This window comes from Mustelus asterias, chromosome 4 (genome assembly GCF_964213995.1).
Source record: "Mustelus asterias chromosome 4, sMusAst1.hap1.1, whole genome shotgun sequence".
Taxonomy (NCBI): domain Eukaryota; kingdom Metazoa; phylum Chordata; class Chondrichthyes; order Carcharhiniformes; family Triakidae; genus Mustelus; species Mustelus asterias.
The window spans coordinates 83,795,430-83,809,409 of record NC_135804.1 but is presented as its reverse complement, the minus strand read 5'-3'; the positions used below and the strand labels follow the sequence as shown (position 1 = coordinate 83,809,409).

Genomic DNA, 13,980 nt, shown 5'->3' with positions numbered 1-13,980 from the left:
ACATCCTGCGGCTACAAGTCTCATACTCTCACCACTTGCTGGATAAAATAAATTTCTTCTGAACTCTTTTTTATTTTTTTTGGTGGGGCTCTTGTTGTGATAACCTCTAGTTTTGCTCTTCTGTCACATGAAAACTATCTGTGTTCATGCATTGAAAACCTTCATAATTTTAAAGATCTCGAGTAGGGGTGTCGTCCCGTCCGTCCCCCCCAATTATAACCCTAATGCGTCTTCACTCTAAATTTGTATTGTTGTGCACAGCATGTTCAGTTGAATGAGTGAAATGTTCATATTCTCTTGCGCTGTATCTTAAAGAGGACAAGTTGTTGAGCAGTCAGTACTGTACCCTCTTGAGTAGCTGCGCATATGCAGCTTACAGTGATCACCCTTAACTGAATTGACTTTAAATATCCCAGGGTAGGTAGTGATTTGTGGTGATTATCCCTTTAAGGGCAACACAGCTGAGTAAGCTTCATCTGGCTTGGGGGACCAATTGAGACTCAGAATGGGTAATCACCCCAGGGGATGGGGTCCTCTCAGGCAGGAGATGTCAGGGACAGGTGCAGCTTTGCTGGCTGCTGTACAGCTGTTCAGTTCTTATTAATAAATGAAGTTTGTGAACGTGTATCATCACAGTAGGTAGTAGTAAGATCATGCAATGACACTCATTGAACTCATCACATTTGGCCTTAATTTCATTTTTTTCTTTGGTGCATTATGAGTAGATTTATGAAGCAATTTTGGCATTTTTATTGAAACGAACAGCTGCAAGTCACCAAGTCACTCCAAAGCTTGCTTCCTCTGCAAATTCATATAAAAATGTGATTGCTGTTAATTTTAGATCATGGTACATAATGTTTCTGTGAAATCTGTATGGCTATGTTTTATTGTAGGTGCATTAGGTGACATATTTATTTGTTTGGCAAATAGTAAATTACAGCGAATTTGTTGGCTTTCTGAAATTTGTTTGAGACTCAGCAAATTATACCCTTGATGCCAGGCTTCGGATGCAGAGTTGCAATAATATAGGCAGGATCCAAGACCTAAAAATAACACTCAACAGCTGTAAGTGGCATTCATCCTGTAGTTATGGTTCACAAATACACAGAGATTGAACAAATCACACCATACATTCTGCCAGTCCATGTTTGATGAGATCTTTCATTTTCAATACAGGTAGTATACTATCATTCAAATGAACTGTCTTACCAATCACCTTAACCGTCATGGGTACAATAGCCCAGCGATTCTCCAAAGGTTGCGCCCAAATAACATTTGATCTTAAAACAACCAAATGCAAAACTCTGTAGCTTATGTGTACAGAATAGTAAAATGTATTTGGAAAAGAGGGTATAAATCCCATTAGGGTAGCAATATCAATCATTCATGCCTTAGATTAGATCATACATCAATATATGTGCTTTTGTACTGAGGTACAGGATTCCTAATGGAACAGAAAGGTGATAACTTGGCAAGGGCAACAGTGCAGCTATCTGCATCAGCAGTAAGTACTGTACTTTGGGTTGATATTGCACAATCTAATCAAAACGTGATTTCAGTAGGTTGCAGTTGTTTTCTAAAAAGGTACTCGTATAGTTTTAAAATTACTACCATTTTAAAAGAAAAATCCATGTGTGCTCCACACATCAGAATTAGTTCAGTGGCTTTAGAATGCATAGGGCCATCAACTCAAGAACTTTTTTTGGGCTGAGTGTTGACTCTGTGAGTTGACATTATTTAATCTTTTATTCTGATGTCGATGGTGGCTCTCAGGTGAAGCCAGCATGTGAAGGCTTTATCTGTTAATCCGAATATCTCTGCCACATTAGTCCATTTATTTTAAAGTGGGTTAATGGCTAAACAAAAGTAATAGTTAGAAATTGTGGACATTAAGTGATCACTGATGTCCTACAACTAATGTCAGGGCTTAAAAAGTACAATATGCTGTTTGATTTAGTGGAATGAGACAACTGAATGTTCCTCTTCTTCTCCCCTGTAGGATTGCACAGTTTATGAAACTGAAAATAAGATTCTCCATGTGGTGAGTTTTCAAAAATTTCACTTATTTTGCTACTGCATGCTTGCTTTCGTTCAATTTAGTTTAATTGTGCGGAATCTTTCTTGAAGTCTCAGTCTGGTGGTGGACAGAATAGTCAGCATGATTCCGCTGGATGGTGAGATGGCTGAACAAGTGCAATCTTTGGCTGCTCAGCTCTTTAATTATGCATTTGCAAGGAGCATGTCGAAGAGGTCAGGAAGTCACCCAGTCTGCTGTTACCTCATGTGGTCTAAGGTCCTGTCACTATTAGTAAACAGCACCAAGACAGCCATTCACTCAGTGCAGGCCAAGAGCTCTGCATTATTCCTGCAGAGTCCTTGCTTTACCTGTTAATCAGCATCTTTCTTGAGACCCCACTGCCTCTTGCTGCTCAGACACTTGCAACTCCTGGCCCTGTACTAACCTGCGATGGGCCCCTCTTCTTCTCATCTGGATGAGAGCCATTATCAAGGCAGGGTTGCCTACACCTTCATCATCATTGATGTGTGAATGAATTTAAGTGATAGATTTCATGGACACGTTCTTTACAGGTTTCCCTCCATCTCAAAGCCAGCAGGCTAGTGCTAAGTCCTTCAGCTGGCCTCAATCTAGACATGGCATCCCATCCATTCCAGATATATGACATCCCAGCGAAGGGTATTCCTCCTGTTCATATATGACTGTACATGGAGATGTTGCTCTTTGACCGAGGTAATGAGAGCCATGTGCAGGAAGCCTCCCTCTGATATTATTCCAATTGCCTCCACTACCTCAAGACTGTATAGAAAGATCATTGCCTTGGCAACATAGAATGAGTAACCACGTGACCCCATCTCAGCCATACCCTTCTTCACCCAGGGGGATGGTGGTTTGGAATTGGGAGTTGACAGCTGTCCAGCAGCTTGGAGGCATACCTCCTTCCTCCTTGCCATCATCCCTACCTCTGACTGAAGCCAATGACAAATGGCACAGAATGAATTGCACCTCTACTTGCTGGGATCTCAATGTTATAGGACCCCTGAGTTGGGAACAAAGCTTCTGCCTTGTGGGATTCATCATAGAGGAAAACACAATGGAGTGTGGTTGACATTCAGTTGCCACATAGTTTTTAAGGTAGCCCTTTATTCGGCCACTGACCTTGAACTCCATCCACCCAAAAATACCTTACTTTCACTTTGAGAGATCTCAACGACTGACTGTTCACGGGCAGTTTAGAAAAATGATGTCCGTCACCTTTCAAGCTCACTCCTCCACTTCACTTCCTCGCCACCCACCAATTTACTCCTATCACCCTTGACCCACCCAATATCACCATTCCTCACCCAATATCACCATTCCTCTCCCCTCTCTCAACCTTGAAGCTCCCCCCCCACCCCCAGTGGTTACCCTGGACCCTATCACGATCCACCTCCACATGTCTTTCCCCACTTGCAGACGACACCCGTTTTCACCCCTATGCCCACTCTGTCCCGTCTAGTTATCCGAGCCACCAGTCTACCCCACTCTGTTACCCTTCCCAATGAGACCTTCACCAACTAGACTCTGACCCCACCACATCCCACTCCCCACTCTGATGATGACTGTTCCCTTCTATCACCAGTACCCTGAGATCACGCAGCAACACCACTAATCCCAACCTCTAAGGGACTCTCCCTGCACCCTTCCCCAGACACTCTAGAATCACGATAGAAATTCTGAATATTATTGAGTCGAATTAACAAAATGGATTAAATATCATTGGAGTTTTGAACCCAAAATACGTATTTTTAAATCTTTATTTTCTATGTTTGTGTCAAAATCCTATAACTGGCAAGATACATTTAACGTCCTAATTTGTTATTCCAGTCAGCTCGTGCCTTTGTGCTATTGAAATAACACTGGAGGTTTGTTCATTGTCAGAGGCTAAGGAGGAAATTCTCCACTGAATCCATTTGACTCACATCCTAGCCCACATTAACTTCAGAGCCAAGGCAGCTTCATTGTAGCATGACCAGGCTTATTGTTTTCAGTAGTTCAAGTGACAAGTTCTATTTTTATTACCTGGGATGATATTTCCCAATGCTGTCCTTCTTAATTAGGCCTATTGTTATATGTTGACTGAATAAATCAAACTTCATTTGATTGCATAAGATTTGTAAGAATTTTTGGCAATGTTTTATGGACATGCTGGGATTTGATTCATGGTTTTTTGCAAACCACAAATCAACCATTGAAAAACTTAGATTTAAAATCATGGATTGAGAACTCCAGTGATATTAAATTAAAATGCAGAATCTCTAAATTGTTACCTGTGTCACAAGCTAATTGAAACAGGGTTAAGCAGATTAGAGAATTACATGCATGGCTCAAAGACTGATGAGTGAGGAAGCAGGTGATATTTTCCTCCCCCTCCGTGGCATGTTGGGAGGCATTGCTCACTGGTGGGAGGATCTTATGCTCCCACCATTGTCAACAAGGTTTCCCATTGAAAGCACCCCTCACCACTGGGAAAGTCGTGGCGGGGTAGCATTGGTGGGACCGTAAGATCCTGTCAGCATAAACAGCAGCAAGATTTCGGCAGGGGTTTCAATTCATGGGACACAGGTGCTAGTACTGGAGAAAAGGGAAGCTATTCCATTTGGATGCACTCCATTTAAACTGACTGGGATGAGAATCCTGGAGAATTGTGCAACTCGGGGGCTTTTGATGGAACTTTAACCTAAAATGGGAAGATGGGATAAGGTGAAGAGAGATTTAGAAATCTAGAGAGAAATGTTAGGATAACAAAGCATTGTAGTGATTTGATTAAAGAAGCAGAGTGGGATGGGCAGAGACGGGGGCGTGGGGAATTTTCCTGTCCACCACAGGAATCGTAGCGGGTGGGGGATGGATCATGCAAAGGTCCGTTGACCTCGAGTAGGATTTTCTGGTTTTGCGGCCGGAAAATCTCGCCCAGGGAGTGTAATGACAAATGGTCATCCTTGCTTGCTTTTGAAACTCTCCCAATCCTCAGACTTTCTACTGCTACACGGAACAATATAAAATTCTTCTTAAAATCTAATATTATCCTTACTTCCCTCGTAAGTCATTGAGTTTTAATTTTTAATGGAATGTATTTTTGTTCAGGTTTTTTCAGGTTTTTTTTATTGCTTCCCACTGCTTAGTTACTGTTGTAACATTTAGTCTGCTTAACCAACATACTTTAGTGAGTCCTCCCCTCATACCTATGTAATTGGCTTTGTTTTATTTTAAGTTCTTCTTTTACACTTCTGTATCCTGTTCTCAAACTTAATATGGAATTCAGTTGTATTATGATGTCTTTTTCCCAGAGAATCTTTACTATCATATGGTCTAATCCTGTTCCTAGTTATTATGTTCTTCTGTTTAATCATTGGTCGTGAATGGGACAATTGGGCAAAGAATCTAAGCTCATTCAAGACATTGGGGTACTACCTTGCTTTTCAAGGAGTGTATGCCACAAGCCCTTATTCAAGGATATGAGGATATGCCCTGAATTTCCATAACAAATTAATCAAACTATAACTAGCCAATAGATTATGAGTACATGTATCAATAATGAAGCGAAGAAATCATAGAATCATAGAAACCCTACAGTGCAGAAAGAGGCCATTCGGCCCATCGAGTCTGCACCGACCACAATCCCACCCAGGCCCTACCCCCATACCCCTACATATTAACCCGCTAATCCCTCGAATCTACACATCTCAGTACACTAAGGGGCAATTTTTAGCATGGCCAATCAACCTAACCCGCACATCTTTGGACTGTGGGAGGAAACCGGAGCAAATTGTAAAAGTGAGAAAACAGGGAAAATGTCCTGATAGTGACCCGACTATGTTTCTTTGTAGCTAGACAATGTGATACAGAATCAGTCTGACTGTCCAAAGTGAGTTGAATGTATAGTAAAGGTTCAAATAATAGGATAAAGCATACTGTAGTCAAGTTTTTATGAGCTTGTTTGTTATTTAAAGGTGTTTGTGTGTGTCTTCATCTGCATTACAGTTAGCGGTTAAAGATAGACAGCCACAAAAACAGAACTCAAACTTTGGATTGTGCAAATTTTGCGTGACACTTCGTGTAAATTTGATAGTCATATATTTATTTCAATTGTATTAACATAATGGCCCAGATATTTTGACAGTGATGATCGGTAAACTCTCAGCATTTGACATCACTACTCCTCTGAAACTGACAGCACACATATGCACATTTAACTGGAAATTCAAATGTTTCTGTCAGTGATCTTGTGCTTCCTCATAGGGTGCGCTGCTGAACAATCCTATACTGCAATCAAATAGAAATCACTGAACTGATGAGGACTTGCTTCAGTGTAAAAACTCTTGAGAAAAGATGTGATTCGGTTTTTAAAGGTGTACCAAGATCATAATTACATCTGAACTGTCTCACTGGCCCAGAAAGAAAACTAATTTTATATTTGTGGGATTTCTCCACTATGATTAAAATCACATTTGAATATAACCTTTTAAATGTGTTTATAATATTTCATCTTCTACATTTAAACCCAGTAATTTACTTTGCTCTGTGTAAAATATTCATTAAATGAAAAATCCAGAGGTTTATACTTCCTGATTTCCCTTCTGTGAAAATACTTCAATTAGATTGGCTGACTTGCTGGATGCCTCATGATCTCTTTGACTTGACACAAGAATCAAACTTAACTCGGAAAAGTGGAAATCCAAGCAATGGAGATTAATCATAAAAATCATAGAAACCCTACAATGCAGAAGGAGGCCATTCAGCCCATCGAGTCTGCACCGACAACAATCCCACCTAGGCCCTAAGCCCGTAACCCCACATATTTACCCCGCTAATCCCTCTAACCTACGCATCCCAGGACACTAAGGGGCAATTGGGCATGGCCAATGCACCTAACCCGCACATCTTTGGACTGTGGGAGGAAACCGGAGCACCCGGAGAAACCCATGCAGACACGGGGAGAATGTGCAAACTCCAGCTCAGCTTTTGTGTGCATCTTTCTTCGAGACCAATAATGATTGGAATAGGGATGTAAAAGAGAGAGACCTGCCACTGACAGCATCTAAAGTTGATTATGCAATTTAAAGATCCTCTCAATGTAATGAGAAACCTCTGGGTGTTTTTCTTCTATCGTGGGATGTGAGCGTCACTGGCAAGGCCATCATTTGTTGCTCATCCCTAACTGCAGTTGAGAAGGTGGTGGTGAGCCAGCTTCTTGAAGCTCTGCAGTGCATTTGGTGTAGATACACCCATTAGTGCTGCACATTGCATCATTACTGTTCTTCCTGCTTATGGGTTTTCCCAGTCAGGCCCTTTGCCACTGTTGGAATACAGGGATCCCCTTGAGGAGGTGTATGCAACAATTCAATCTTGCCCTGTGGTCGTTCAGCTGAGCAAGTCCTGGGACGGGTCCTTACTCCAGCTATCTTCAGGCACATCTACCTTGGGATCAAACAGATGTAGTCACCTGAAAATAAAGAGGGAGATGGGAATAGCCTCTCCTGCCTCAGACAGTGGGGACCTGCTCCAGCTAGATGCAGCAGCTGGGATAGCCCAAGGAAACCTTGAGGCAACACAGGTGGATCAAGGCTTTCCATAAGGGATCTCAGCCTCCTTTGCCTCTTTTTTACCTTGGGGATGGATGGATTCCCTTGACTTAGCAAAGAGGGAAAGCTATGGTGCTCATGTGGGAACAGAAAAGGCAGGCACGTGGTCAGTCTCCAGCACTGAATACATAGGGAATTGAATTTGATTCCAAAAGCACATGACTGAAAAAAATGTCTGCGTTCTTAGTTTTTTGATGATATGAGAGTATCTCGTACATTTAATGGTAGCAAACCATTGTCAAGGGCCATAAGCTGTGGTATCCCAAGGAAGGTAGAGATGGAGATTAAAATTCAGCTAATTCTGCAGACCATCTGAGAACTTAGACTCTGAACCATCACTGGAGCAAATTTCCAGTTTAGCTTCCCATGTTTCATTCTATACTGATTTACTCTGTGATCAAGCTTGTTACAATTTTTCAGGCAGGCTTTTGGCCATGGTAATTCCAGGTTACCTTTTCACTGAGCTTCATGGCATTCACACATTCTGCCCGGGCTGCTACATTGGCAACATTGATGTTTCACGAGTCCATTCATATCAGACACCAGTTGATCTGTATCAAACTCCAGTAATCTGACAACTTTCTGATGCTGGCTTGGATTTACATCTGGATGCATTAGTTTAATCCTCTGTACCAGCCAGACTGCAAAGGCACAGGCATTTTGAAATGGAAGCTGAGAAAGGTTAGATGAGAAAACTTCACAGGTCATCCAGTTTCTATTTCTGTTCGCTAAAGGGGTGGCACAGTAGCACAGTGGTTAGCATTGCTGCTTCACAGCTCCAGGGACCTGGGTTCGATTCCCGGCTTGGGTCACTGCCTGTGTGGAGTTTGCACATTCTCCTCGTGTCTGCGTGGGTTTCCTCCGGGTGCTCCGGTTTCCCCCCTCTATCCAAAGATGTGCGGGTTAGGTTGATTGGCCATGCTAAAATTTCCCCTTAGTGTCCTGAGATGTGTCGGTTAGAGGGATTAGCGGGTAAAATATGTAGGGATATGGGGGTAGGGCCTGGGTGGGATTGTGGTCGGTGCAGACTCGATGGGCCGAATGGCCTCTTCCTGCACTGTAGGGTTTCTATGATTTCTATGAAAGCTGCATTCCTCTTGTATTACCTTTTGTTAAAATCCATGTCGAAAGTATTATGTGGGGTTAGACTAAGAGGGAAAATAGTAAGCTCTTATTCATATTTACAGTGCATGTATGTAAATGCACAGAGCAGGGTAAATAAAGCTGGAGAGGTGTAAGCGCTAATAGGTATGTGGAAATCTGATGTCGTGGTAATAACAGATACCCGACTCCAGAAAGAGCAGGGCTAGGTTCACAATATTTTTGAGGGTTCAAGACTGAGGAGAAAGAAGGAAACTATTCCCTGTGGTGGGAGGGTCGAGAACAGTGAAGACTGATTTAATGTGATCGGAAAAAGAGCCAGTGCTGACACAAGGGAAATTGTTTTTACCCAGCAACCAGTTAGCATCTGGAACGTGCTGCCTGAGATAGACAATTGTGATTTTTGAAATGAAATTCAATAAGCTGCTGAAGAGAAAAATACCGCAAGGACATAAGGTCAAGAATGGGGGAGTGGGACTAGCTGAGTTACTCTTGCAAAGTGCTGGCATGAACACAATAGAGTGAATAGCCTCCTTATGTGCGGTAACCATTCTATCACACTGTTTAGGAAAGAAAAGAAGGAATGAAAGGAGGAGGGGTGGCAGTATTAATTGAGGAGAAAATTATTGTGCCAGAGAGGGAGTGAGGATGTCAAGGAAGGATCGAAGACAGAATATATTTAGTTAAAGCTAAAAGATAATAGACACTATTGCCCAACAGGGTGTATTTTATAGGCACCAGCTAGTGGTAAAGATATAGAGGAACAAATTTGCAGGGAAATTAGCTGGTGCAAGAACGAGTATTGAAAGTGGGGGGCTTAAATTATCCTAAAGTAGACTGGATTAGTAATACTGTAAAGGACAGAGTGGGCCAAGAGATTTTGAAGTATGTTCAGGAGATTTTTTTATATTATGTTTCCAGTCCAAGAAGGAAGGAAACATCGTCTTGATCTGATTCTGGGGAATGAGGTGCATTGAGTGGATCAAGTGTCAGTTGGGAACTTTCAGGGAAGGACAATCTTAATATGAGGGAGGTGAGATTGACTGCCCTCAACATCAAGGCAGCATTTGAGTGAATGTGTCATCATTGAATTTGGTTGTAAGAGGGCTCTTTGATGGCAAACTTGGTCAAATATGGCCTTGATGTCAGGCACAGTCACTCTCACCTCACTTCTGGAATTCAACTATTTGCACCATGTTTTGACCAAGACTCCAATGAGCTCAGGGTGAAATTGGTCCTGATGGAACACTAACTGAACATTGGGTATAGATGCCGGAGTGTGGCAACTAGGGGATTTTCACAGTCACTTCATTGCAGTGTTAATGTAAGCCTACTTGTGACACAAATAAATAAACTTTAAAACTGGAAGCAAGTTATAGGTGAGTAAGTGCCGCTTGATACCACACTGAGACAACATCTGGAGTGTTATGTGCAGTTTTGGTCTTCTTATTGAAGAAATGACATAATTCCATTAGAAGCAGTTCAAAGAAGGTTCACTTGACTGATTCCTGCAATGAGGGGGTTACCCTATGAAGAAAGGTTGGACAGGTTGGGCCTGAATCCATTGGCATTTAGAAGGATGAGAGATGATCTTATTGAAATATTAGATCCTGAGGAGACTTGACAGGGTGGATGCTGAAAGGATATTTTCCATTGTGTGAGAGATTAGGACTAGGGGGCACACTTTAAAAATTAGGTGTCTTCCATCTAAAATGGAGATGAGGAGAAATTTGAGATGGTCATCTGTGGAAATCTGCATTCCAGAGAGCGGTAAAGGTAGGATCATTGAATAGTTTTAACGCTGAGTCAGATCGGTTCTTGATTGAAGAGGGTAGGAAAGAAAATGGAGCTGAGGCTATAGTCAGATCAGCCATGATCTAACTGAATAGCAGAGCAGACTCAAGGAGCTGAATGGCCTTCTTCTGCTCCTAACTTGGGTGATAACACTCTGCATTTATGGTTAGATTAGACTGAACAGTTACAGTTTGTACTCTGCAGTTAAAAGGTCTGATTGTACTCCATACACTTGATTAGGTTGCACAGATGCAGCTTGATGGTGCAGAACAGCTGAAGTGACCTGGACAAACTCACAGTGAAACATTCTTACTTATAAAACTACCTCTAAAATAAAGTTTTTTCGAGTATCTCTCCTTCACTATTTTAAGGCATATTTTCTAAGGTTGCAGACCATTTGTGGTTTCCTTTATACCTCAGCTTACCTTGGGAAGATATTGAGGGCCTCCAGAAGGCTGCATGAGATGCTTCGGTGGGATTTCTTCACTGTAGTTCCTCAGCAATCTTTCAAAAGTCAGCTCATCTATCACAAAATGTTAACATGAGTTCTACCAGCTATTGTAACAGAGCCCACCTTGTTTTCCTCACATTTAAATTAATTATGATGTGGAGATGCCGGTGTTGGACTGGGGTGGGCACAGTAAGAAGTCTCACAACACCAAGTTAAAGTCCAACAGGTTTATTTGGAATCGCGAACTTTTGGAGCGCTGCACCTTCATCAGGTGAGACACTCGTGGTTCCAAATAAACCTGCTGGACTTTAACCTGGTTTTGTGAGATTTAAATTAATGGAAGCAAAATTGAGTGGGTGGTCCAACCCTTCCTGCCTGGTTTTCCTCTCCATGCATTCCGCATTACTTCATTTGCAGCGGGTGTAGAGAACAATTTACCTCATAGCCTCTTGAGGCTTAGCTCAGCTTCCTAGTTAAGACATGGAAATTCCCCATGAGAGAAGTACCAGCTCTGTGACAAAGTGTGTGTGACAGCCTCACCATACCCTGTTTTTTATGTCACCTGGGAGAGCTACATGATGATAATCTTGATCCAGAAAATTTGCTATAGACTGCAAAGTACCTGAAGGCCCTCTGGCCATAGACCCTAGTCATGATGTGGAGATGCCGGCGTTGGACTGGGGTAAACACAGTAAGAAGTTTAACAACACCAGGTTAAAGTCCAACAGGTTTATTTGGTAGCAAAAGCCACACAAGCTTTCGGAGCTCTTAGCCCCTTAGACCCTAGGGCAGTCATTATCGAAAGGTTTGTGCTATTGCCAACATCTGAATGATTATGCCGGCTGAAATCTTGACATTTTGCATTTTAAGACCTTGCATTGTCACCGTGGTTATATCTCACGATTCATACCGTCTTGTTGCTCATTTAATGCTAATAAGGGTTTGTTTCTTTTGTTGCTATCACAGTTGAAAACCAATTCTTTATCTTTCTGCTCAGACGGTTTACTTTCACCAACTTTGTGCTTTCATTTGGGGCTCTCTAATAAATTACCTGTGTGCTTTCATTCACATGTAATTAATTGCAATTTCATAGCCCCTCTAAAAATTGACAAATTTGCCATTACCATGGCAAACAGAGAAGATTCCCTTTACCAACTGAAGGCAGATTCATTGTAGAGGTGTGAAGATTGACTGCCAAACATAGTTTAATTCTCCAGTGATTTTTTTTCTGTAAGGCATTCAAAAATAAAGAATGGAATTCACGTACACACCATCATTGTTTGCACCAAAGATATTGTCCAAATAATTACTTTGCGATTTGGGAAAGCCAGGACACTTTAGGTCCTGACATCAGTCTCGAGTCAATTCACCCACCTTAATTTGATTCAGTTTCAAGCGCCACTACTGGATTGTCTGGCAGTCATTCTTCAAATAAAATTCATTTCTTCAAACACCTACTGTCTTTAACAATCCATGCTGGGAGTTCTTGATTTATCACCTGCATTTTGTAAAATGCTCAGTAATTTGATTTCAATACTGAAATAATGGAAAGAAAGTGCTTGAATTTATTTGTCCCTTTGATGATTTCACCATGTGTCAAAGTGATAAAGTTAATGAAGTAATTTTGAAGAGTAGTCATTGTTGCAATGTATGAAAACTGGCAAATTTGCACACAAGATTCCACAAGCAGGAAATGAATAATAACTTAATTTGTTTTAGTGGTCTTGGTTGAGAGGTAAATGTTGACCTGGACATTGTGCTATAACAAATCAAAATCAAGTGACATTGTGATATATAATGTTTCCTCCAAGCCTCTGTGGCACCTCCATTATCTTTCCAATGGCAACGGACTGCACTGCTGCTACCCCGCCCATTTCCAGAGCTTCCTGTTCCATTTCTATCAGGATGGCCAATAATGCAACTCCATCTCTGTTTCTCCATTTTTCTCAGGAGTTTGGGATTTCTTCTAACATGAGAAAAGGCAGAGATGCAGAGTGTGAGGAATGAAGTGTTTGAGATTCAAGGGTGTAGGGGGTAATGGGAATTGAAGGCAGCTGTCAGTCCTGTTTGTGAAGCGGGAACAGGAGGAGCTTGGAAGACATTCTTGTGTGTGGCTGAAAATTGTACACCTCAGATAACATCTCTGCTGCAAACACTACTAAAGGGGTGATAGAGTGAGTGCACTTCATCGTGCCAAATCTCAAGGGACCATTAAATTATTCCGGCATGAAACCACATCCGCTGCACTGCACACCAGCTGCTCACCTCCTCTCTGACCTCCAGCCATGCTTGGCCTGCCATCCTCTGCAAAAAGCACCTCCCTCTGTGCTCTTAACTGTTTTTAACTTCACCTCCAGGGAAGCACCCCTGAGATTGCAGGGGTTCAGCCCTTTCATCTCTCCCATCCATTCTCTATGTCTTTTGTGTCTCTCACTGAGCAATCTGTACAACATTGTGCCTTCACTGTGATTGTAATCCATCATCTGTGCTTCTGACGTTGAATCCCACCTGCTCTCCCCAATTAGACAGCAATCTCAGAGAGTAGCTCTGAATTTTTGGCTCCCATTAAGAGCAACTGGAAGGCCCATTAATCAGATGTTTGGATTCCCAACCCAGAAATGGCTCTGCTCTTGGCTCAGAGACTAAAGTGGTAATTTAAGTGTAAAGTGACCATTCCAGTCTTGGTCTTGCTGTTAACCCTTGAACCCTTGTTGAATGAGACTTAATCGGGAAGGCAAATAGATGTTTGCCTTTATTTCAAAGGGAATGGAATATAAAAAAGGGATGTCTTGCTTAAATTATACATGGCATGAGTTTGTGAACAGTTTTGGTTCCATTATCTAAGGAACGATATAATGGCATTGGAGGTAGTCCAAGAAAAGGTTCATTAGGTTAATCCTGGGTATGGAAGGATTTTCTTGCAAGGAGAGGTTGAGTAGGTAGGACCAGCACTCATTAGAGTTTAGAGGAATGAGAGGTGACCTTATTGAGAC

The 13,980-nt window shown here is 41.9% G+C and overlaps 1 protein-coding gene across 1 annotated transcript in view; it reads left to right on the top strand.

The window, feature by feature from the left end:
* The window catches only part of LOC144492818 (connector enhancer of kinase suppressor of ras 2), a 751,457-nt gene that overhangs the window by 252,645 nt on the left and 484,832 nt on the right, over positions 1-13,980 (top strand). Inside the window, exon 5 of the mRNA XM_078211295.1 lies at positions 2,000-2,041. Coding sequence (XP_078067421.1) covers positions 2,000-2,041 — 42 coding nt within the window. The remainder of the gene's footprint in view (positions 1-1,999; positions 2,042-13,980) is intronic.